The 26,589-nt window shown below is 33.2% G+C and overlaps 2 protein-coding genes and 1 non-coding gene across 4 annotated transcripts in view; 1 reads left to right on the top strand and 2 right to left on the bottom strand.

Moving 5' to 3' along the window:
- Nucleotides 1-126: 126 nt before the first annotated feature.
- LOC117225666 (hrp65 protein) lies at nucleotides 127-21,025 on the bottom strand. Of its 2 annotated transcripts, XM_076526228.1 has the most exons (13): nucleotides 20,893-21,025; nucleotides 20,260-20,365; nucleotides 19,885-20,021; nucleotides 11,098-19,625; nucleotides 10,445-10,975; nucleotides 8,165-8,305; nucleotides 7,826-8,044; nucleotides 7,341-7,642; nucleotides 6,814-7,109; nucleotides 6,540-6,727; nucleotides 6,055-6,154; nucleotides 5,594-5,613; nucleotides 127-1,440 (listed from the first exon to the last, which is right to left on the bottom strand). In XM_076526228.1, exons 5-13 carry the CDS (start codon nucleotides 10,637-10,639, stop codon nucleotides 1,222-1,224), a joined length of 1,680 nt encoding a protein of 559 aa, XP_076382343.1. In that variant the 5' UTR covers nucleotides 10,640-10,975; nucleotides 11,098-19,625; nucleotides 19,885-20,021; nucleotides 20,260-20,365; nucleotides 20,893-21,025; the 3' UTR covers nucleotides 127-1,221. The 2 variants fall into 2 exon arrangements, with proteins under 2 accessions (XP_076382343.1, XP_076382344.1); XM_076526229.1 differs by lacking the exons at nucleotides 10,445-10,975; nucleotides 11,098-19,625; nucleotides 19,885-20,021; nucleotides 20,260-20,365; nucleotides 20,893-21,025 and adding an exon at nucleotides 10,095-10,265.
- Nucleotides 21,026-22,513: 1,488 nt separating this feature from the next.
- Nucleotides 22,514-22,618, top strand: LOC143260559 (U6atac minor spliceosomal RNA). Its single transcript, XR_013034833.1, has one exon. It is a non-coding gene; the product is annotated as a U6atac minor spliceosomal RNA (small nuclear RNA).
- A 799-nt stretch (nucleotides 22,619-23,417) lies between these two features.
- The window catches only part of l(1)G0289 (plexin domain containing lethal (1) G0289), a 99,757-nt gene continuing 96,585 nt past the window's right edge, over nucleotides 23,418-26,589 (bottom strand). The window contains exon 8 of the mRNA XM_033479408.2: nucleotides 23,418-26,534. Coding sequence (XP_033335299.1) covers nucleotides 26,466-26,534 — 69 coding nt within the window. The 3' untranslated portion in view covers nucleotides 23,418-26,465. The remainder of the gene's footprint in view (nucleotides 26,535-26,589) is intronic.

The raw sequence follows: 26,589 nt of genomic DNA, 5'->3' as shown, positions 1-26,589 counted from the left end.
CTATCTAAAATGGGTATAATCTATATTGAAAGCACTGAAATTTTCATATATACTTTTAAACACGCTTATGTTTCCAATGCTCCAATAATTACGATAATTAATAATTAAATAAATAGTTCCTACGTATAGATGGTATGTAGACCTTTATTCATAAAATTACTCTTTGTCAATGAAGTTCCTTCACAAAGTTTCGAGTAGCACAATTGTAAATTTACTCTGTTGATGTACGACTTATTCTAACATAATAACTTTTTATGAAGATTTAAGTAATGAAGATCATATCTTTTGCATGGTGAAGATGACACCATTAATTAAGCTTAAAAACACGTATGTACGAATATCGATACTGCGGCAGCTAAAATTGTCATAATGCAGGGCGAATCCGTGCAATTTCTCATCTTATAGAAAAATCGGCTCTATTTAACTACTGCTATTGGTCTCGGTTTGGATTATCGCATTCTCACTTATAGACTAATGTATCCATGGATTCGTACAAAGAAAAAGGTACTACTTCAGAGTATATTACTTTCACTTTGGGAATAAATGACAAAAATTAATATATTACGTTGTTTTGAATATTTACTCACACTCCTTCGTAAAATAAAATACTCTTTCCCTGTGATGTTGTTTTTGTTTAAAATAGAGAAGAACTGTTTCTATGATATTAAAAAAGCCATACGGATCAGATTTAATGCTTCGCAATACACTTAATAAAAGGGCGTAATTAGAAACCTATGTGTAGTCGTGTTAATTTTAAACCTTGTCAGTGCCTTAGTGTAAACTTTCAATTTCGCGTCCTTCCAGTGGGGTGCTAGCAGTTAGTGCTACAAATCACTGGAATAAGACATTTTTCTCTTGCACTTCGTTTTACTAAGTTCATTAATATTCTGAGAACTTAAAAACTGTATAAAAACACAGCAGTCTCTTTGTTCGGAAACGATTTGTGATATCCAATGTCGTCAGATCTAATACGAAATATATAAAAATCGCTTAACCACCATATATCCACTTATCAACTTTTGACCATACTCTATTATGTATCCTTGTTGATGTATCATTTATCGTTCTCCCCACCCAATGATAGTTAACAAAAATGTGAGAGACATTCTACAGCAAAACGTGTGGAGAAATGATTGAAGAATACAATGCGAACTATTTCGGAAAATATCATTCCAAACTCGACGTGAAGGAGATACATAATACTCTAACGATTCCTTTGTTTCAGTAACGTCTCCTTTTATTAGGATAATCGTCCTGACGATTTCGATCATTTCCACCTTGCCAACGTCCGCTACCACCACCGCCTCCACGACCACCTCCCATATTACCCATATCGACCCTCATATTCATCAAATCCATTATCTGAGCACGATCGTCATTATAACCCCCTCGGCTACCACGATCCATAGAGTTATAAGCATCCATGAAAGACTTTGGGCCCTAATCAGCGCAAACGTTTGAGTAATAGTCGATATTATCGCGGTTAAATTGATTGTGTTTGGTTCGTTTTTTGTTTGCGGTAGGTTTTAGTCAGAACAGTCGAGAGTATGTGGATAATCATCGAAGAAAATGCCATCCCGTTTAAACGGTGAACACACACGGTGTTTTGTAGATTTTTGATGTACCATAAATACATTTCACGGTTCAGGGCGACCATCCATGTTTGACAGCAGCACAGGTCATCATCAATTTTCGTCAAATCACATAGAAAAGAAAGGGGAAACACAATGTTAGATGTTGCTTTGTCTTGTACAACATTAGAATGGATTGCGTGTAAACACGCGCTAAAGCAAACGATATATATGTATATATTTTGTTCGAACTTTGTCACAAATGTATGCCGTATTTTTCGACATTAATTCACCTTATACAACCAAGCAAATGCCCAACATATAAATCAACGACGGTAATTACCATCGATATCACAGCACCTGTCACAGTCGATTATAAGAACAAGAATAATAATCCCCTATCAGTCTTGATACGCAAAATATTGCTCGCATTTCTCTCCCTAAAACAGTTTCATTCTTTCCGTAAATCATTCTGATTAAATTTCCGGAGTTGTTTAATCAGTTGTAACTTCAGAATTATAATTCAGAGAGGATTCTTAAAATGTACTCCCACCTAAAGTAAATGAACAACATATTGTTCAATGTTATTTTGTTCCAGCGTTTTAGTTTACGAGCAGGTAGCAGGTTATACAGAGTGTGCCAAAAATGTCTCGCAATCCGGAAATGGCGGATTCCTCGGATCATTTGAAGCAACTTCTTCCTTTACAAAAATGTTCTCCGAGGCACCGTTAACGAGTTATTAACGAAAAACAGTGACCAATAAGAATCAAGTACGGCTGACGCGAGGTGGCCCAGCCAACCAGCGCACGAAGCCCAGTTCCGCTCGGTCGCCTCGCGCCAGCTGAGCTCGCTTCTCATTGGTCACTGTTTTTCGTTAATAACTCGTTAATGGTGCCTCGAAGAAAATTTTTGTAAAGGAAAAAGTTTCTTCAAATGACCTGAGAAACCCGCAACTTTCGGATTGCGAGACAATTTTGGGACATCCTGTATAAATATTATTATTGATAAGAATTTTAGATGTGGAAGACATTTTTGTATGTACCGTCCACGTAGAAGTAATTCAGTGACTTCTTCATTACATTATCGTAGCTTATACAGTACCGAACATATGTATTCAGATAAACATGTTTTTGTTTTCCTATGTTGCGATATTATTGTTAGGAGCAGGCCATTCCGCGTTTTGTTTGCTATTAGACGAACGCTAACTCGTGTGAGAGTGACTCATAAATATTTGCTCTATACTGCACATAAGATAGATTTTATTCAAATTAGCTAGGACAAAAGTATTCGGACGTTTCATTTATGCATGTAATTTATTTCTTAATATTGATATATTTGTCAAATCCTTTTTTTATGCTTTTGTTTTATTCTTACGAAGATGGTACGAGGACAAAGCTTACCAAAATGACTAAAGAAACGAGTTATAAATGCTTTACAAAACGGTGAATTCATTTTTTATGTTTCTCGGCATTTTGACATCGCAAAACAAATTGTGTACTGCATACAGAAGCGATTTCAAGAACAAGGACACTTAAACGATAAATACAAGTACAGCCAACCAAAAAAACCTCAATTAGACAGGACAAGAAAATATGGCGCCTATATCAATTGCTGACCCCAGGAGGACTACAGTATTCATGAAAGCATTCACAAGAATGAAACCATTCATAAAAACATTCATACTATTCACAAAAATATTCATAAAAGCATTCATAGTATTTACAAAAATATTCATAAAAGCATTCATAGTATTTACAAAAATATTCATAAAAGCATTCATAGTATTCACAAAAATATTCATAAAAGCATTTTCATAAAAGCATTCATAGTATTTACAAAAATATTCATAAAAGCATTCATAGAAACCATTGATTTCAAAAAAGAACAGGATGGCCCGGCTTAAATTTACTAAAGAACACCTTCATTGGTCAATAAAAGACTGGTCAAATGTGCTTTTCAGTAATGAAAGCAAATTTAAATTATTTGGATCTGATGGAATTCAATGGGTACGTCGACTAATAGGTAAAAGATTCAACGTGCGTTATCAAATTTAAACAGTAAAACATGGAGGCGGAAACATTATGGTTTAGGGGTGCTTCTCCAGTCATGGTGTTGGTCCTTTGCGACAAATTAAAAGTATATGAAGAAGGAGTAGTATATAGAAATATTAGAGACAGAAATGTTATCTCATGCAACTGAAATCATGGACGAAGATTGGATATTTCAACATAACTACGGAGTAAGCATTAATGGAATTTTATACATGTCTGCAGATTAAGTATCGACGGCAGCAGCAAAGAGGCGTGATTAAGGACTCTAAGCAACCTCTACAGCAGGGGTGTTAAACTCGCGGCTCGAGATGAACATTTTTGATGTCAAGTATCAGGATGTATACAATAATTTAACTTTATATATGTGTTTATTACAATGTACTAGTCAAAATAAAAATATTTGTTTCTATGAACATTGATCTTTTTTTGCGACCCACCTAAAGTTAAGCATTGTTTACTTGGCCCAAGTTAGCTTTTGAGTTTGACACCCCTGCTCTACAGAATATTTATTCCACAGAATTGTACACATCTTTCTATAAATGTGTAAATGATGAATTGCAAAATAGTATGCAAAGAAACATCTGTTACAAAAGTAATGTTAAGAACATCCCTCAGATTTCTCATATAAAAGAAAAATCACTTGCTCATCTGTACAGCTTACATATTGCTGCATTCAGAAACTATTGTTCTATTTCTAGATAAATTCTATTATCTAAACAAAATTGTATTTTCAAATATAGTAAAAATATTTTCTGAACAGAGCTAATTATGTTTGAATACTATTTGGTATTGTTGGGCATTTCTTGGTCAATAAATGTCAAATTGTTACTATGGAACTATAATTACGTAATTACTGATGGAGGTTAGAAATATTAAATAGTAAGCTGAACCATTTATGAAAATTATAAATTTTTCATGGAAATATGTATGTTAGTTCCATAGTAATTAATGCACCTAATCCTTAACTCAGTTAGAGAAAATAGAGTACAGAGCCTCTTGTCTGCAAGCATATGGAGAGACCAATGTGGCAAAGTATTAATATAGTTTTAGTTAGAATTGTAGCATCTACAAATGCACAGAGAATGACCTAGAGAATAATGTAACATGTTTAAATATATCTCGTCGCTTAGGGAGTATTTAAATCCATTATCGAAGCTCGTACTACCCATTAAAAGAATTTTAAATATTCACTTTTATGTACACATCTAAATTCGTGGTCCAAAATAAAAATTAAATTAACCTACCTATACAGTTTTCAATATATTAAGTCATTATAAAATTTGTAAATGCCCTACCATTCTGTATAGCAGTATAAGTTTATATACAACGCAGACCAACTAATTGTCTTTAATTTTCGTTAGTATATCTCCATCATTTGTATATTCGACTTCCAAGCAGGCCATAACAGAGAGCTAACTTTCCCTGATATTCTCTCAGACATTCATGAAGATATCTCACATTTCGATATACTCCAACACTATAAAATCAATCTTGATGAACTTAAATCAATCAATCGCTTCATGATTGTTTCAAGCAGTTTCGAAGAAAAACAAAAATTTATATCACAGAAGTATCTACTTTCATTTAAGTGAAAGCAGAAGCAACACAACCGTGGATGAAAAATAACGATATCTTATCTGTATCAAAAATACCTCCTACATTTCTGTTCAGGTAAAATGGAACATGATAACTTCGATGTATATCCGCATCAAAAAGTATTAATAAAAAAAAAAAATTGGTTAAATAGGAAGCATCGATATATGCCCATTGACACCTCCAGATGTTAAAGCCAATTAATTAAAATAAAGTTATTTGTATAAAATATAAACATGAAATTCAACATTTAATATATATATATGTAAGTATAAATGAAAGAAAATAAATTTAATCTTGTGAGATACTAATTCTTAAATTGTAGTTTTGTACGAAAAATAAAAGTAACTCAAGCAGTAATGGAATAAGATACGTTACCACTGGCATACAGCTTACACCTGTAATAAAGAACAACACATGATTATAAATTAGTCTAGCCAGTAGAACAATAAGTAATGGAATGGTACATATGAAGACTACAAATGCACGAAACATACAGTTTATTATAGGTGTGTGGTATTCTGAAAATGTCAGGTTAGGGCAGGCAACGAATCTTTCCCAAAATGTCAGGATGGGATCACGAAGTTTCTGGGATTCTCGAGAAAGTCTGAGATTCTCGAAAATTGCAAGAACCTGAATGCATATTGTTCCATTTAATATTTGCTGCTGACATATATTATCGTAGTTTCTAAGATTATGTGAGAACCCGAAAATATGGAATCAAAATAACCAAGATAAGGGAATTCCGGACTTTTTCGGGATTCCGCACACCATTACAGTTCACATGTTAAATGAAATTACAAATATTGTATGACAACTGAGATGATATGAAAACTTACCATCAGGTTGTCCGTATCCATCGCGATCACTATTACTAACGGAATCGTAGTTCTTTCCTCCCATGCCACCACCTCCGCCGCCAGTTCTCATTGCTTGCTCCTAAAATAGTATTAAAGATGATTATCATTATTAACAAATAATAAAGAAATTAAAAATATCATTAATGCTATGCAAGTGTTACGGATACAATTATTTTTAATACAGTTGCAAAGGTTAATTAAAACAAAGTATGTAACACTTAACGATACTACAGATATCAGTTTAATAAAACTTCTATACCGGTTAGACTTACGAGCTGAAACTTTTAAGCACTAATCAAAAGAAGAGTAATTGTACAGAGTAGCACTCAACATTAAAAATAAAATTAACCTGAATAATTAAGGCATTCATCTTCGTATGATAAAAAGACATACAGCATTTGATACTATGAAAATTTGTGGAAATATAAGTCCTCTAGATAGCAAGTAATACATAATTTAGTTACCTGCATAAACAAATTATTTTCTTGTTCACGCCTATGTAACTCTTCTTCTTGTCTCCTGATACGTATAGCCATTTCTTCCTGCTGTCTTCTTAATTCTTCCTCGCGCGTTCTTTCTTCTTCAGCTTGTCTTTCTTTCATTTCACATTCTCTCTTTTGCCGTTCACGATTCGCTTCCCGCATGCGTAGCTCTATAAAAAGATAAAATTCATTTCAAAAACCATACATTACCTAACAAATTTTAAATACCACTATATGAATAAGTCACAATACGCACGATCTCTTAACACTTCTGTTTCATATTCATAATGTTCGAACTCCATTTGAGCTTCCAACTTTTCTTCTTCCATTGCCATTTCTCTATTCAGTGCTTCTTTCTTTTGCTTGTAAACTTCATGAAGCTGTTTCAATCTTGTTCCATATTCGTGCTCAAAACTTCCCAATTGTGCAAACCTTGGCCCAATATCTCGAGCCTTAAAAAATTCTGGATGTTTCCGTGGCAAAATTTTATCAGGGAAACCGTCTACGTCGTCTTGTTGTTCAAATAGTTCAACGACGACTGGTCGTAAAGAACTGTAAGAAATACATTTCTTTTACCTTGCAGAAATCTTATATGAATATAACCATTTTGTTCTTAAATTGTATTCCGTCTTCGGCACACAAAACAAATAAATGAATCATGCTTCCATCAGGAATTATTTTTCTCTTCCCCAATTATCTTAATTGGCACTTGTTGATTATTTAATGCAACAAGCGTGGCGTTGGGGTTTAATTTTAATACTTATGATCATTACAGAAACTTACGCAGTTATGAAATAACATTCTTCTGTACACTTTCGTAGAGCAAGTTGAGCGGACTGTTTTCTACAAAACACTACAATTCCTTCACCAGTTGTTCTTCCTCTGTCATCTACAATAACTACTGCACGCTCGATTTCACCAAAGACACTAAACGCTCTTCCAAGCAATTCATTTGAAGTCCATACAGTCAGATCTTTAACTTTAATTGTGGATGAAACTGGTGCAGAGCGTACTCTGACTGCACGACCTTTGCACATGGTACCATTTAATTCATCCTTTGCTTTCTCAGCATTCACTCTGTAATCCTACAAATTAGAAGATTCTATGAACTACAAATTAAGATAGATTTCAATATCTAAACTTTAAAATAATTTCTCATATCAAATAAATATATATGCAGCCAAAACTTATCATTCTTTATCAAACGGTAATTGTTATAATCATATTATATGTAGATAAAGAAATAGAAATACACGAATTTAAATTACCATTCTAAGAAACGCAAAATTTTTCTCTTTATTTAGAAAGAGGTCAGATATTTCTCCATATTGTTGAAACATTTGTTTAATTTCTTCTTCAGTCACATCATTTGTGAAATTTCCAATATACAAACGATTACGCCCACTGAATTTTTTTTCTGTTGTTTCCTGTGGTGGTAACTCATGAGTAGGTCCACTAATAGACATAAGGCGCTCCATTAAACGATCCTAATTTGGAAATCAATAAAGTTATATTACTACAATATGATAAAACTTCTATTTAATTATTTTCTATGTCAAATATATTAGATAATATTTAAATACAAGGTATAACAAAATATTGCTTACATCTTGTGAACGATTTCCCATATTTCTATCACCACCTCCTCGTCCTCCTCGTCCTCCACGCATTCCGCCACCTCGTCCCATACTCATACCCATTCCTTCAGACATAGTAGTATCTCCATCCATAGAATCGCTCATCTTCATCTGTAAAAATATGTATTTGAATTTGTTCTTTAAAAATTATATAACCTTCTCTTTCTTATTCTTAAACTCTTTTTGTTTTAACTTGTAAGTGACAAAGCAAGTTACGATGTTCATTCATAAAAGTTCTGATATTCTTACATAAAATCATAACCTGATAATTCATTATTACATGATGGCTACAATGAAAACAAGAGTAGCATTGTTAAAACAAGAATGCATAAAAAATTTCTGAACCCTTAGCACTCCGAATCATTTTGGACGTTGGCTACCAGCTACTCAGCACCACTTTTCAGCAGAAACGGGCATTTACAGACCCTCGTATTATTTAGTATGGTTTTGGAACTAACTAACATATTATAATGATATTGGACTTCTATGAATTTGGCTGAAATCGAGAAATTTGCAAAAAAATCAATATTTTATTTTTTATAATTTTGTTTTGTTGTTGTAACCGCTATCTATGCGAACTCTTTCTCTCGTCGCCTTGTTGCTTGGACGACATCACTATCACTGCTATCAAAACGATAGACTAACTGTAGAAGAAAACCTTCTACAGTTAGTCTTTCTAACATATCCGTATAAACGTCTATCTGGAGCTCATCTTCGCTACTACTTGTGTCATGAGACTCATTCGTGTTTGAACGCTTTGCCATTGTTCTAATAAAAAAATATGAAATGGCGCCTTTGAAGTGCTCGGACCGTCGTGAGCACGCCTTTCACGTTCTTGTCAAAACCCGCTGACATTTCTTGTATATATCTTAGTAATTTTACTATATTTTGATTTGATTTCTTGTGCCATTTCAAGAGAAAACTTCAGGGAAACATGCATGTCTCAAAAAGTTGCGCTGAAATAACTCAATTCCCCGTAATCACTAATAAACTTTAATGTCCTACGAGGGGGGACAGCAGAGTGCAAAGGGTTAACACTTCACACTCAACTAATCCTTATTCAAGGACATTGTAAATCTGGCCAGAAGTTGAAATATTTTCAAGTAGAAGTGTGGAAAGATTATTGGTAATTATGGTATCTATGAGGTGTGAAATGTTTGTCTCAGAAAATCTGTAGAAATAAAATTCATGTAAAATTCTTTTTAAATTGATTTCGTGAACAAATATATGAAATATTAATTCTTTACAAATCTAGCGATTTGACAAAAGTCTCAGAAGTTAGTTTAATAAATAAGTAAATGTAGTAAATTAAATCAAAATTTATTGTGAGTGTACATACGCCTTTTGCAGTCAGAGAACTAAAAATTATGAAGCAACAATATTTATCATGATACACATATTATATACTATTCTCAGAAAGATAGTTACAAAATTAATAAGTGAATAAAATTCCAAAATACAAAAACTTTTAAGTTCCAATTAAATAAAATTTTCCCAATCAACTTAAATGATGTATTCTAGTTACGTTCAAGTATATCAACGTAAAAACTTCATGGTACAGTAGCACTCTTTTATATGCATAGCATACAGAATTAAAATCATAAATTTCAAGTTTGATTTCCACGTGTTTCTTCGATGGTCCTGGTGGCTATTTTGCTTCTTATGAGCTCCCTGCGCTATTTTGTAGCACTTTATATGAGTAATGAATACGCTCTGATGGCAAATTACATCACAGGAAAAATGATACTATTTCTAATAAAATCAAACAATATTCCCAAAATCCGACTCAAGTCAAGAAAATTACCATGAAATATTTACTGCTGTGTTATTTAAGATAGGTGGATAATATTTTAAACGAATAAGACATTTCATATTACATGAAACATTTGAAAAGACTTACACAACATTCTGGTTTAATTTCCAAAATATTTAGGTCTCACGTAATTCATATATGAGTATATCTAATAATTTACAAGAAAAACAATATATTTAGAAATTCTATCGACAACGAAGGTTTACTGTAATAAGTTGTATAAAATTGGATGAAAATAGCAAAGGTATACAACAAAAGCTAGTGTTTCACTTATGAAAAATGAAAGGTAAGACCAAAAATGAAGCCCTAAATCTAGAAGAATTACGTATCATTTCAAAGCAAACATGGCCGACAAGAACGAAGATCATGGGAAACTCTTGTGTGTGTGTGTGTCTGTGTACATGTGCATTTATATAAAAATTGTGAAAAATCCTTACCGGTCCATTGTTATTCCTATTTCCTCCAACCATTCCACCGCCGCGTCCGCCTGACAAGCATGTACCGCCTTTCCGACCACGCGGTCCACGATTTCCGCCGCCCGGTAGATTACGTTCTCGTGGCTTATTGTTCCTGTTTTTTGCAGATGCATTCTGCTGCTTTGGTTTTACACTTGGCGAACGTGCTCCTCCCATTGTCCGTTTAGAAATGACTGTATATCCGTCTCTACAACTGTGTACTAAGAGTGTAAGTTCCTCGCAAGTAACGAGCTTGACTCTACCCCAACCGTTTCGTAAAACGAAGTATTCACTATGGCCTTCGGGAACGAAGAGAACGAATACGCGAACGAAATCTTCTACAATACTTGTCCCGTCTAAGATTGGCTGGTTTTATACTGATTGGTCACGTGTGTAACTGCAACGTTGCCACCACTCTTGGTACTTATCCCGTCTACGATTGGTTGGTTCAATAATGATGAACTTCTCTTGATTGGTTAACGTGTGTAATTGTGACGTTGCCACTTTTGGTCTCTATGTATTGTATATAAAAGATATTACAATTACATTATGTTCAATATATACATATTGCTATAGTATTAAATGTTTTATGAGAACAACGTATTTTATGAGCCATTATTATTAAATAGACGTGCCTTTGGAACACAGGAGGTTGTTGATGCTTTTATGATTCGATCGCAGCCCATAATTCTTGAGTTTTAACCGCAAGCCACTTCCATCCTGCGCAGAACGTTACTGCCTCATTAGTGGCGTATACCTCGGTCGTGTTGAACCTTGTGACGACGGGGGAGCAACTCGGCTTCTCAGACCCCCACTACCAGCCCATCCTGCGCAGTACGTTAATGCGTCTTTAATGGCATAGCTCGGCCCGCCTACCATAGAGAAGCGAGCACGTGGCGACAAAACGTCATACACGTGTTGCCGACGAATATTTTCTCGTCCGACTCGAAATGAAAATCGTTCCGTCACTTTCACCGGGCCGTTTCTTCTTCAGAAATGTCTACAGAATCCGATTATGTGTAGAGTTTTCGTGCTGGACGAAGAACTTTTCGAAAAAATACAAAAATATTGCGGAGAAACTACGCCCGTCGACACATTTTTGAACTTTGACATTAACTTTGCTATTTGGGTCTAAAAACAATTAACAAATTGTATACCATTACATTCGGAAAACTCTCCTCTATCTTTTAAGACGGATTCCTAGAACTTTCTAATGTTTTCACTTTACTCATGCAATACCTTATTTTTGTCGAAAATTCTGGGTTTTTATACAAGCTCGGTTTTTTTTCGACAATTGAAGAAGATGGAGCAATTCGATTTTCGGATACTTGATCAGGAAATTAAAGAATTTCATAGTGGTTGTAGGAAATCAAAAATCGTGCCCCACGATGATATTTTAATTATTTCTAGTGAAAATTTCATTTCAATATTTCTAATAATTCAAAAAAGTTGTAAGTGTATGGAGTGATGGCTGGGGCCTTCTCTTCAAGGGTCAACAAGACCGGGCAACAGTAAAGAAAACCTCAAGAACTAATTAATTAAACACAGAGATAATAATTGTTTACAAAATAAAAATGAATCAGAATCAGAAAATAGGGATGCTGTGTGCATCATTTGTCTGGTGCCATTTTAGAAAGCGATAGAATTTTGTATTTTTCATTACGTCGGTTAATTTCAAGTAAAATCGTTTCACTTTTAGTATATAGTATTGTAACAGCCATCATACCGCTATCAAGCCCCCGTCATAAAATAGAAAACAGTCGTTCGTACCGCCACGGACATTTCCAAATTCGAAGCTAATGACAGGGGCTCGTACGAACCTACATCTGCACACCAGATTCGCATGGAGATTTATTTATTTATTCATTTATTGTACTCGGGGTTTTTCGAGATCGTTTTGGGGCCCGTCCGACCGTCGTAAACCAGACCCGAAGGATTTCCCATTCTTCCATTCTTTATGATTCTTTTTCCGCTGTTGCTAATGATTTTCCTTCGACATCCTACTATCTACTGGTATTTAAGGGTGCTGGTGAGATGTAGTGAGAGTTTCCATTTGTATTTTACACTATTTTGTATTCACACTATCGCACTCAGTATAGTGCAATACATTCAGTATAATTAAATCACTATTACGTTATAATAAATATATTTGTCTGATGCATTTTTAGTAATAAAAACAATTATTATATATTAAACTCAGGTTATTGTTACAATTACTGTTTCAAACATTGTGACACGTCGTTTTAACGAAGTTCCCCTTAGTAATAGTTATTACAAACGCAGGGTGTACGTTGAAGGTTGATTTCAAAATAGTAAGACAATGTTGGTATTTATAAATTGAAATAATAAATGATTATTTTCAAGTTATTACAAAAAATTATCTGTACAATCTAAGAGATTTCCTCCTTTATCAGATATAGTCCCCGGAACCATTGCCGTACAAAGTACCCAACAAGTGTAAAACAAACAATCTAATATCTAAATTCTGGCGTTGAATCGATTGAAATAGTTGTAACAGCGTTTGATAAAATACAAATGGAATACAAATAATTATCGGTCTGAACGAAAATTTATCAAATCAATTGAATTTCGATAAAAGCAATCGAACTTGCTATCTCGACAGTCGGCGAGTTGGCGGAGTTATGGTGTTCGAGAAACTCACAGTCGAGGTACGCTGCTCCGGGTCCAAACTGAAAAAACATGGTCTTTAAGAAAACCGAAATCTTATTTAGCGCCGACAATAAGTCTCGACGAATTATAAATTCACGTAGCCTTCTTCCACAGGGACACATAGCACGCAGCAATACGTTGTTCGGCGGTACCTCTAGCGGAGGTACTATCTCCTCTTCTAAGTCCTCACAGATATGTTGGTTCTCAATTTATACCGGTATTTTCGACACACTGCTCAAAAAATCTGCAAAAGAACAATACAAATTTGAAATAAGTTGGAACCTGTCGATCTTCAATATCAGATTCGTAGATCGTTTGAATTTGCCACATTTCTCATTTCAATCAATTTCCAAACTTCAAAATGACAATTACGCTGTAAACTGTATCACCTTTTTTAAAACAAGAGAAAGCTGTCGATCACTAATTGTAAAAACGACTCTAAGGGTGTATCGCTTTTCAAAAATGACAATACGAAATTTTGACGAAGTACCCAACAAGTGTAAAACAAACGATCTAATATCTAAATTCTGGCGTGGAATCGATTGAAATAGTTGTAACAGCGTTTGATAAAGTACAAATGGAATACAAATAATTATCGGTCTGAATGAAAATTTATCAAATAAATTGAATTTCGGTAAAAGCAATCGAACTTGCTATCTCGACAGTCGGGGAGTTGGCGGAGTTATGGTGTTCGAGAAACTCACAGTCGAGGTACACTGCTCCGGGTCCAAACTGAAAAAACATGGTCTTTAAGAAAACCGAAATCTTATATCACACCGTTCCGTGCACACGTTTGGAACTTGATCACTGTTGGACGCGTGGTAATCCCCATATATCGAAATAATATGCGGCTTAAACTCATTTCAAATTTGCATTGTTTTGATGCAGATTTTTGGAGCAGGGTGTAGAAAATTCCGATACAAATGGACAACCAACATATCTGTGAAGACTTGGATGAGGAGATAGTACCACCGATAGAGGAACCACCGAACCACGTATTGCTGCGTGCTATGTGCCCGTGTGGAAGAAGGCTACGTGAATTTATAATTCGTCGAGACTCATTGTCGGCGCAGATCGAAAGAAATAAGAAATTACTTAGAAAATTTCGCGCACGGCGACGTTATTAACGACCGGAGCAAATCCTGTTGCGAGAAAGATATATGGGATTGCACACGTTCGACAGAGATCGAGTTCCAAACGGAACGGCAAGGGTTCCGTTGACTATACATATACATTCCTTCTTCTGGGAACAAGAAAAACCTAATTAGACAACTTATACATTATAATTATGAAACACATAAACAAAATATATCTTTTTTTCTCAACTCATTTCTGTTCACATATTCAAGAATTTATGTCCTGCAAATGGTTTGGTCAGCACATCCGCCACTTGCTCACCTGCATAGGTATACAGAGAGTTTCAAAATTACGGTACTTTCGGTGAATGGGGGGTTGGTTCCTGAAGTCATTTGATGTAACTTTTTCCTTAGTGTAAATGCAATTCGCGGCGTGGTTTACCAGTTATTAATGAATCTGGGCTCCGTACAAATAATCTTGACAATTACTCTTTTTCGAGTTCCAAGTAATTGCACAGTTTTCAAACACTTCTTGTGAATGCTAATTTAATATCTATGGAACTTTTCAAATATCTTATAACTCTTTTAAGGCAAATCCGACAGTTCTTTATTCCTTTTACTTGTATATCGACTCAAAATACTAATAGTTACACAGAAATCAGGTTGTGTACACATCATTATATACATTAAACAATCGACAACATATCGACAGGGTGCGGTCGATCGGGGAATTCTCAAAATCTTTCTCTTTAAGAGCCTTTACAATTTCTTCAAACCATATACAAAAATGTATTTAATTTACTTGACTTGATATTTATGACTTCAATCTCCCTTTTTTAATTTTCCACTGAAGAATACAGTTTTAACATACATATGATGGATTAAAAAATTTCATTGATTCGCATAAGCAATTATAAATCTAATGCGGCCCGGGTAAAAGTTTCATTACAGTCTACTAAATATTGTTGTTTAAAGCCATTTGCAACTAGACGAGCTTTATATTTAAACGGGTTTACAAATTCATCATTTTGGAAATACTCATTTATAATCTACAATGTTTTTATCTTTAGGATTTGGCACTAATGTCCATGTCTTATTAATCAACTGAGAATTGGTCTTTCTTTATGAGATGTTTACGTTAACTGACATGATTCAACACGAAAACAGAAAATACATTATCACAAGCCTTCAGGATTAAATCGTACCAGGTAGTAAATAAAAAAACTATTTGCTCGAATGATTTTTGATTCAACCTATTTGTTGAAATTCAACAGTACTAATAAACGTTATTGTTAGAAAAATATTCAGCTTGCACACGATCTACGAAAGATATTTTTTAACTTTTCTTTATAGGTAATAATTGCAACAGTAAAGAAAACCTCAAGAACTAATTAATTAAACACAGAAATAATAATTGTTTACAAAATAAAAATGAATCAGAATCAGAAAATAGGGATGCTGTGTGCATCATTTGTCTGGTGCCATTTTAGAAAGCGATAGAATTTTGTATTTTTCATTACGTCGGTTAATTTCAAGTAAAATCGTTTCACTTTTAGTACATAGTATTGTAACAGTCATCATACCGCTATCAAGCCCCCGTCATAAAATAGAAAACAGTCGTTCGTACCGCCACGGACATTTCCAAATTCGAAGCTAATGACAGGGGCTCGTACGAACCTACATCTGCACACCAGATCCGCATGGAGATTAATTTATTTATTCATTTATTGTACTCGGGGTTTTTCGAGACCGTTTTGGGGCCCGTCCGACCGTCGTAAACCAGACCCGAAGGATTTCCCATTCTTCCATTCTTTATGATTCTATTCCCGTTGTTGCTAATGATTTTCCTTCGACATCCTACTATCTCCTTTCCAACTCTCCCCTGTCGTTTTCCTCCCCTTCCTACTAGGATTTCTAGTGAAGCACCCCCAGATTACATACATTCAGTATAATTAAATCACTATTACGTTACAATTAATATATTTGTATGATGCATTTTTAGTAATAAAAATAATTATTATATATTAAACGAAGGTGTTTTAAATGAGTATTAACCTGCCCTCTAAAGGCGATTTCAACTTGCAACGCAGCGGGGTACATTGATACATTTTTCAATCACTTAGAAAACACTTTGCGATTTATGTTGTGTGTAGTTTCTGAATTCGTCCTTTACAAAATATTAAAAGGATGGATTAAAGCATATATTAGCATTTTTTTGGTATTAAGTAATTAGCTCAATTAAAGATTGTATAAATCAAAAGGTGAAAAATGTATCTATTTTCTCTCTGTCTCTCCTACGTTATAAAACTGAAACTATATTTTTAATTATTCGAAATGTTTGCTTGAAATCGAATAATGAAATATATAGTGCAATTGGCTTCGTTTCACATACAATGTTCGCGGAAAGGATTTTTTGCAATGTTAAGATGGAAAATTTTGCAAGAAATCTTTTGCAACGAGCAAACGTTATCATCCTCTATAAAATTATAAACAATAAACGTTTACATTTTCTGTTACTCTAAAACTTTTATAAAAACGCTCACTGTATGTTACAAGTATGTAACGCACAAACGTAATTCCATTTCAGAAAAATACTTACGAGTCTTATCCAATAAAAACACAAACCTGCTTAAACCAATAGCGCTATTATGAACAAACTTAAATTAATTAATTACATTAACTTCGCCATATTATAAATGTTCCGAGTTTGGTCGAAATCATCCGACGTACTTTCTTTCTCACTAACAATTCACTAGCAATCTTTCCCCTGTATTCTAGATTCCATGAAGTGAACGTTTCAAATAGATCATTTAAACAGGGATTTCTATAAATCTAGAGTATAAATATAGATATATATATAGTATAAATATAAATATATATAAATAAATATAGAGTATTTGATTTTATCGTGTCACAATCAGAATCAGTCGGTAAACTTACTCAACAACATATTCGTTACAGCAACGAGTAACAACAGAATTTGAGTGCAGAAATAAGTAACAAAACAAATGATCTTCGAAAGCTGTAGCGTCTATTATTCAAATATGATTGCAAGTTTTTAATAAATCAGAGGCAGTGATGCACAATCTTCATACGTCTCCGTGTAAGCACTTCCTGTCCAGATCACTCCGAAAAGCAAGCGTTCTAGACTGTTGATCGAAATTAGCAAAGTTCACGTCGAAAGATCCAATGATCCAAACTCTTGCTGGAAAATTTGATCTGCGGACGTCAGATCAATATATGTCTTCAATTTTGTTGTTAGTTACTTCCACACTTTGTAACGCCGTACAAAGTTTCAAACAGATGAAATGGAGAGTAGTAAATATCTGATCATCTATAATCATCAAAAATATCTATATCATACACTGAAGTGAATGTTCACATGAAAACCAATGTTTCATCACTCAATGTTTATCTTAATCCAATCGATTGAGATGAAGGTAAGGGCCGCAGTTGTCGTATCCATCACAATACCAATCCAATAATTAAAACCAGGATGCCATAGTAGTATTTTTAAGGCACTTCGAATGACTTTTTTAGTTGACTCGTGTTGCACGATAATCGAAAATGGAGTGTTCTCATTTGAAATGTTCCATTTAAGAATGCAACTCCATATTTGTAATAAAATGATATGTTGGCGATTCCGTTGCTAATTCCGAATGTTGGGAATTTATCGAGCAACAACCCGGCCCAACTATGATATTTGCAACATCTTGGCAATATAATGACCTTGTCTCTCGACAACACATCTTTAATCATTTTCGTAGATCTTAATTGTTTTAACAGATTCAAAAGATGCAGTTGCAACATATTTGAACATTCTGAGAAGAATAATAAACCAGTTCCTTTGGAAATAAATTCAACTTTTTTCTGCACTTTATGAGCTTTCTTGAACATCACTATTTGCAGATTTACATATTACTATAACTCAAATTCTTGTAACTATATGCAATATACGATATTTCTATCACACGATAATTGACGTAAAATATGATTCTGATTCAGATTCTGATAACACCCTGCGTTTACGTTTAAACCTGATTTATACTAGTAAAAAGAGTTGGCAATTGTACAGGCTGATTTCGCTATAGCATGCTCCTTAATTATGTGTATATGGTTCGTACTCAAGTCAGTACTACTCGGAGCTGACGAGAAGGCGACTATAAACAATGCGTATACGTTTGCCCCGAATGCCTTCTTGTCAGCTCTAGAACCTGGACATTCCAGGATACTGGAGACATGAACTAGTATAAATATACTAGGTTTATACTATTAGGTTAAATAATTATACTATTATACTATTAATTATAATATAATTAAATATACTATTAATATACTATTAATATAATTAAATATACTATTAATATACTATTAATATAATTAAATATACTATTAATTATAATATAATTAATTATACCAATAATTATAGTATAATTAATAATTATACTAATAATTATACTATTAGTCCAAATTTTTCGTTCAAATCGTTTACGAGCAAACTTATTATTATATGGCGGTTGTTAATGCAAACTAAAAGAAATATCTTTTTTTCTTCTTATAATTGTAATAAGTTGAACGTAATGTGACATTATTCTTAAATTTCTCAAATTCTTATTCATTTTTATTATAAATGCCTAAAAAATCGGCAGAGTCTACTTATTACAATACATACAATACAAGTATTATATACATATATTACCATGTTCATTTGAGCGGTTCAAACAGATATGTGATTGTTAATGTTCAAATTTATGCACAGAATTTAGGTCTTAATAAGAATGATTTCTTTTTAGGAATTAATTTTTCTAATTCGAGTACAACCATTCGAATACATGATCTCGTTTTCAGGTGACGTTTGTGCGTTAATGTCCTACAGATACAGATTATATAGAAAAACACTAAATATATATTAATAAAAATATGAACAGATTAAATTCAATTAATTAAAAGAAAAATTATACAATGGAGGTGATTCTACATGAAAAAATAAGTCGAAAATAAGGAATAAGATTTTTTCCACTTAGGGCTCCGTTGTCGAGAAAATCGACTTTGTATATACTCAGCGAGCACGTTGTTACACGTGAGTTTGGTTTGCAATAATTTGCTTTTTTTATTTTCATTATTATGTAGTTCAGCAACGCGACAAAGAGGGCCACGCGGTATTTTCAAGTTATGTTTATATAATTTCTTTAAATTGTTGACTTAGACCACTTTCATAATTATGGGCACATATATGTTTGTGTTCAGCTCTGCCTAATAATTCTTAATAAACTCCTAGGGAAATATAATGAAACGGACTCACCAGAGATGAACTCATTGATATAGTTGCCACCTATTACCAGCAACTCAGTAATGCAACAACCTGACGTCGTATGCGCATTCATTAATTCCATTATCAATCATAGTCACATCACAACCTTCAAAAAATAAAGATATTTTATACCCTATATATATATTTTATAATATTTTATACATATATATTTTATACCCTAATAGAAAATTCTAATTTACAATTGTTAAGATTGAAATTTCTTAAATTTCAATAATTACAACAAAATTTTCAACCCAAAGGTAATGAAAATAATTAGGAAATAGCAAATAATAGAACAGAAAGATGAAAAGGTTCAATAAGCATAAAGAATGAAAGCGAAGTCGACTAATATATTTGAATCTTACACAAATTAATTGAGAATTCTATTCTCAAGTATTTGTAGGGCACGCAAATTAGCCATTCCAAGATGGCCGTTCCATGGCACCGGTGAAGTCAATATGGCGGATTTCGAGAAAATTACAAGCTTCCTCCGCTGTTACCACTGAAATGTTCACAAAGTTAATTTTTTCAAATACAATATTTACATTATTATTCACATTATTGATAAAGAAAAATTACAACGAATACAATTGTTCCAATGTATTTAATTGTAAGACAAAAAATTTTAGCAGCTCTACTACCTATATATAATCGTATTGCAAAATTTTTTGCAGTTCGAATTTGTCACAGAGTTGCTATTAAAATTGAAAAATTGAGAACTATCACAAATTAATGCGTACCGGTTGTCTCAGTAAGATCGAAGTTGATTGCTTTCCGAACCATGATTCGCTCCGCGAAAACAAAATGGTTCAAGGTGGTTCAAAATGGTTCCCTTCTGACGTCACACTAACGTACAAAAATATAGTCGAATTAATTAGTGGATAAGATGATACAATTACGAAAACAGAAGCGCAAAAAACCGATGAAAATCGAAATACCGTGAATTAATGCAGAAACAAAGCAATACACCACTGAATTTACGAAAAATTATTACTAAGAATAATTGTTAATAACTAACTGGTATAAAAAATTTAAAAAAAACGTATTCTACAGAAATTCTTAAAGAAACAAACGAAGAGTTGAGGGGAAAATGCATGAAAAATATCGAATTCGAATTAGTTTGAACCACTTTGCGACCGAGACGCGTAGTAAAAATCGAGAAATTTCGAAAAATGCAATTTATTTATATACCGATAATAATAATAATTATATATAAATATAATAATAATATAATATAATTTATGCATATATACCGAGCTGCGAATAATAGAAAATGAAAGATTATTAATTCTTCGGTTATTAATTTCTGCATCATTCGCGGCAACATACTGACTTTATTGTTCACAATATTAATTGTTGAAGGAAGCACTCACCTGTAGCTGCTTACGGCTTGCCGGTCGGTAGAAGACAGCAATCCTCTGTAAGATTGTAGGCACAAGGTGCTACGTTGTTCGGTTTGTGAAGAAGGCAACAACAACAAATATGGCTCCTATTACCGTTTCGTCAGCCAATCGTACGAAAATCTTTTGGGAATGCAGAAAAATACATTTCTCGCGGCATAAAATTGCGAGAAAATCACGGAAATGATGCTAAACGTCGCATAAAAACGCGAAAAAAGTACTGTCCCTTTGATTCTAAGAAAATATGATGAAATATGCGTCGTATATTAAGAACAATCACGTACGATTGAACATGTGTGTAAGTAAATTTGTGTGTATAAGAACGCTTTATTATGATCGCGGTTTTGCTCGTCCTTGTTTCGGCAGCGGTAACGATTTGACATTTGTACGCATCTAGAAAATTCGAAGTTATGTTCTTCTGTATGTAAAGTTTAGTGCCTTTCCTGCAAACATTATCCAACAGAATACATCGGATAGAAATTGTATAATTTATATAAAAAATACAAAAGAAAATTGAGAAACATCATTTTCACGAATTTAGATACATCGAGTATCTTGTATATTTCATTTCTACTAACAATGTTGAATATTATATGAAGGCAATAAGAGTATTAATCGCGAAAAATAATAAATAACAAATAAATAATAATACAATAATACAATAATAAAATATATTAATACAATAATAATAAAATGTAATAATACAATAATACCATTAATAATAGAAATTTAAACATATTTTCTGTATTCTCATACATCGGATACATCGGATAGAAATTGTATAATTTATATAAAAAATACAAAAGAAAATTGAGAAACATCATTTTCACGAATTTAGATACATCGAGTATCTTGTATATTTCATTTCTACTAACAATGTTGAATATTATATGAAGGCAATAAGAGTATTAATCGCGAAAAATAATAAATAACAAATAAATAATAATACAATAATACAATAATAAAATATATTAATACAATAATAATAAAATATAATAATACAATAATACCATTAATAATAGAAATTTAAACATATTTTCTGTATTCTCATACATCGGATACATCGGATAGAAATTGTATAATTTATATAAAAAATACAAAAGAAAATTGAGAAACATCATTTTCACGAATTTAGATACATCGAGTATCTTGTATATTTCATTTCTACTAACAATGTTGAATATTATATGAAGGCAATAAGAGTATTAATCGCGAAAAATAATAAATAATAAATAAATAATAATACAATAATAAAATATATTAATACAATAATAATAAAATATAATAATACAATAATACCATTAATAATAGAAATTTAAACATATTTCCTGTATTCTCGTGATTTTTCTAGACTTTCTCATGGTCCTTTTATTTTCATAACCTTTATACGTATATGTCAGAAATTTTTTGCATTGGACAAATCAATTTGGAAAGTACATAGTTTGATAGATTATGTAATTGTCAGTAAAAAATGTCTTTACCGTTTTTTTAATAAAGTTGGTAGTTCTTGAGTTATTCAAGAAAATGTACTTTCTCGCTAGTACTCGCACACCGAGTTGTTTCTATATAAGCCGGCTGCGGGCAACCGTTCCTTGTGTAATATGAAAGGAGAGATGTTTAGCACTCCCCTAGACAAGGATGGAAAACACATAACTGGTAAGGCACTGTCGCTCTTTAGCGGCTCTTACCACAATTTTTTTTTTATTATTTAACTGCAGAAGTGAAGGTATTAAAGTTGAAATAATTGAATAAAATAATTATAATAATTATATTACGTAATATTACGTAAAATCGATAAACAGCGTGATAAGACGCTATTGATCTTTGGCAGCATTTTTTTAATTGCGAAAATGAAGCTATTATACCTATAATAATTATTATTACGACATTAATGAAGAAATATATAATGTTAAATCAATAAATTGAGAGGCTAAATACGTGTAACTGAAATGTAATACAATTTAAATTGGAAACAAGGTTTCTGCTGCAAATATATATATATATATATATATTCAAATATAATAAATGAAATTTAAAACTTCGATTGCTAAAAAAATAATTACTACTGGATATAATTTTATAGCCTGCAATAATGATTATTAAAATATCGTTTATTTACTGTGTTAAAATATTGTTCCATTAATTAATTTACGAAATGGTTCGGTTCTTGGAACGTTTCGATTAAGTATTACAATGAACTCTGACTCTAAGCTATAAAAAATCTTCTATTGTAAATACTTATATTAAACAATTATGCGATAGAAAAGTCTATAGGATGCAACGTCTGTGTCACAGACTTAGAGAAATCATAAAAGCTACCATAACACAAATGAAGTATACAGTATACTCAATTCTCGCTAAGTAAGAAGCTTAAATATGTTAAATATTGGTAACGATGACTGCGATAGAAAAATGATGAACGAAGCTCCAGGAGATAATGCGAAAGAAATGTAAGTTTCGAAGTTATAAAACCAGAGTGAACATAAAATAAAATCAACTTCTATTGTAATAATTGTAATATTTATTATCACAAACTATGAGTTAAAATCGTACACAATTATGTAAGAAAGATTAACCGTGGTGTTTATAATTGTTTCCTTCTCCCTAGATAATTTCATGGTACGGAGACGATGTTCTTCAATATGGTTCGAAGAATCGTTCGATTCTACATCGTTACAAATATAAAAATTCGCTGCCATACAAATACATATTACACTAAGGATCGTCTGATACTTGTAATCGTCGCTGTTCACAGTAGACAGAGGATCTCTCCTATAGCTTACAATTTACCGATTTTATACATTTGAAAGTTTTTCTCAGACATTCGGTAGAAAATATTTACCCAATATATTCTATCGCCGATAAAACGGATCAAAAAGTCGATCGAAGGCACCTTTTTTGTAAGACATTAATTATACTTACAATTACATAAAAATTATATTGCTTTAATGCACTACTATATACATTGGTGACCTAATGTTATCGATACATATGAGTTTTCCATTGTTGCCTTTTCTCATGCATGTTACAATGTAAGGTGCTCGTGTTTTGAAAAATTTGTCGTAAAATATATCTGTATATTTATGTATATATATATTTATATATATAATTATTTATAAATTTGCTTAAATGCATAAAACGAAACTACAGTTCACAAACGCATCGATGTGTTGCAATAGACGCTCCATATTATATTCGATAGAATCGCATGTTTTTCCAAAAATCCACGAGTCTCTCCCGCAATTTCGTTCTCGCGTATTAAATGAACCGTAGCTTCGAGACAGGCTAGATCGGAACTTGGTTGTTCGATGATTACTCATCAACTCGATTTGTTGATTTCTTTAACACATTGCTCTCTCATGTCGCGGCGTTTATATATATTTATATCTCGTATATAAATATATATATATAAACAATTACTGCGGTGCATATAACGATAAAAAAGAATTCTTAAACAATAACAAGATATACCACATGATACTAAAATCACAAAAACGCTCCCGATACTCCGAGCAAAGGGGTTCCTCGCTCGTTTCTCGACGACGCGAACGGCTCATTACCACACAAGGAAACGTTGCGAACGTCTCTCCGTGAAGTCAACAAAAATAATACCGGTCGGTCTCCTTTCGTCGTTATTTTTTTCCATTTTTCGTTTTATCGTTCGCTCTTGAAGCATGTCTCGTTGTTGCTCGTTGTTGCTCGTGAACGCAACGACCTCAGGAAAAAATCTTACGAGAAAGTATGTGTTGCGGAGATCAGTTTGGTATTTTCGCGGGCAACCTCTATCCGACAGAGAATGTTCTGAGTTCGCTTTCACGCTTTCGTCTTTATAGGATGAATCGCGTAAACTGTACAACCTGATTAATTTCGTTCTCGGGACAAAACGATCTATGCACTTCTCGTTACACACAAATGTCTAGACAATAAGCAATTTAATAATGTTCTTCGCACTCTTTTCTTATTTTATCTTGCATTTTTCGACGATTCCATGTCATATTTCAACAATTTTTCGGTGTATAATTCACTTCGGATTTATCTTAATTAGTACTTATCCGTAATCGTATCTCTACTTAATACGTTAAAGTCACATTTGCCTTCCCTGGATAGCTTGTATCCTACCTTAAACATACTATATGACTGCTTGCTTGCGCGACTCTCTCGAATGCATGTTTTCGTGCAATAATATTAAAACGCCGGAATCGGTCCAGATAACGTTCATATTATCACGAATTCGAGGACGGTACAGTGATTTCTCCCTAACTGTCGCCGGGTTGGAATTGTAACCAGTCGGTTTAAGAATCGAAGTCGCGATTCTTTGAACTCGCGACTCGCTTTTATAGTTGCCGACACAACTCGTGTGTGTGCGAGAGAAAGATAGAACGAAACTCGAACGAAACTATCTGGAAAGATAGCGGCCAGCATGCCGGTGTACATTACTATGAATACATTGTAATGTTAGAATAAAAACGATAACTTAAACTCTTTTATTTCTAATTTTTTATATATGAAAATTTTTTTAATACATTGATTAGATTTCTCCAATTAAAATGATACCAAACATGACATGCTTTAGACCATACTTAATTATACGTAGCAAGTGACTTATTTTATTTGCGAAAAAAGCATTTAAAAAAACTGATTCTTAATGTATGAAATATCATGTATGTCGTTCGAAAGAAAATATCAATCAGTAAAGTTATGCTATTCGAACCTACGTTCGACGACAGTAGGAACAGACATGGCTCGGTTCGTTTGTTTTTTTTCGTAAAAAAAATCAGTTTTGAAATGTTAACATTCAGAAAAGTTGTATCATTGTATTATGAGTTGTCTTCCGGGAATTCGAGTCAAAGGAGCCGTGTCGCGTATAGTATAGTGTCGCCTTAGTGTCGGCGTAGCGAGAATATCGATAAATTACAGGGCCGTGACAATATCACGGCGTCGTTCATGGCAGACCAAAATTACGTCATTTAGGGAGGCATTACTGTATTTCGAAAAAATCATGTAACGGAAATTTGTTCACTACGATGAATCGAAAAGAATAAAGAAATAATTTCATTCGAACGAACAAGAGACCATTGTAAACAGAGGTCCCTGTGAGACGTTCAATAATATGAAGAGTAATTGAAACAAAATAAACACATTAATCTCGTAGATCGTTTAAAACGAAAACGGTACGGATGGTCGTTTCACCGTCGTCAAAAATAATCAGGATGAACGAGTTTAGCGCAACATTAAGAACAATGAAACACCAACATTTTAGATTTTAGAAAAGTTTTGTTCCTGTTTCTGTTCTAGAAGAGCTCGTCGTCAGCGATTCAAATGCCATTCATTCGGAAACAATGCGACAAGCTGAGAATGCTTGTTCCTTTAACGTCGGCAAAACAGATTTCACGTGTTCTGATATGGCAATCAACGGTGCGACGGTCGCATCATTACGGACAAACGGTCTCGTGCGTAAAAACTTGGTACAGTTTCACATTTAGTAGGAAATTTGGTCCGACAGTTCTTTACTAGCTGTTGACTGCGTTTTACGGGGCAACGTCCGATCACATGTGAATTGTTGCCGCCGTGTAACGTGCCTCACCTCTTCGCCAACTCCACTGGCTTGGTCGATACTGCACAACAAACAAGCAAACACGAAAGTTAGAATATAAACTCGTCAAAACTTTT

Source organism: Megalopta genalis, chromosome 14 (assembly GCF_051020955.1).
Source record: "Megalopta genalis isolate 19385.01 chromosome 14, iyMegGena1_principal, whole genome shotgun sequence".
NCBI classification, from domain to species: domain Eukaryota; kingdom Metazoa; phylum Arthropoda; class Insecta; order Hymenoptera; family Halictidae; genus Megalopta; species Megalopta genalis.
The sequence above is the reverse complement of the archived record's forward strand: the minus strand, read 5'-3'. Positions and strand labels throughout refer to the sequence as shown.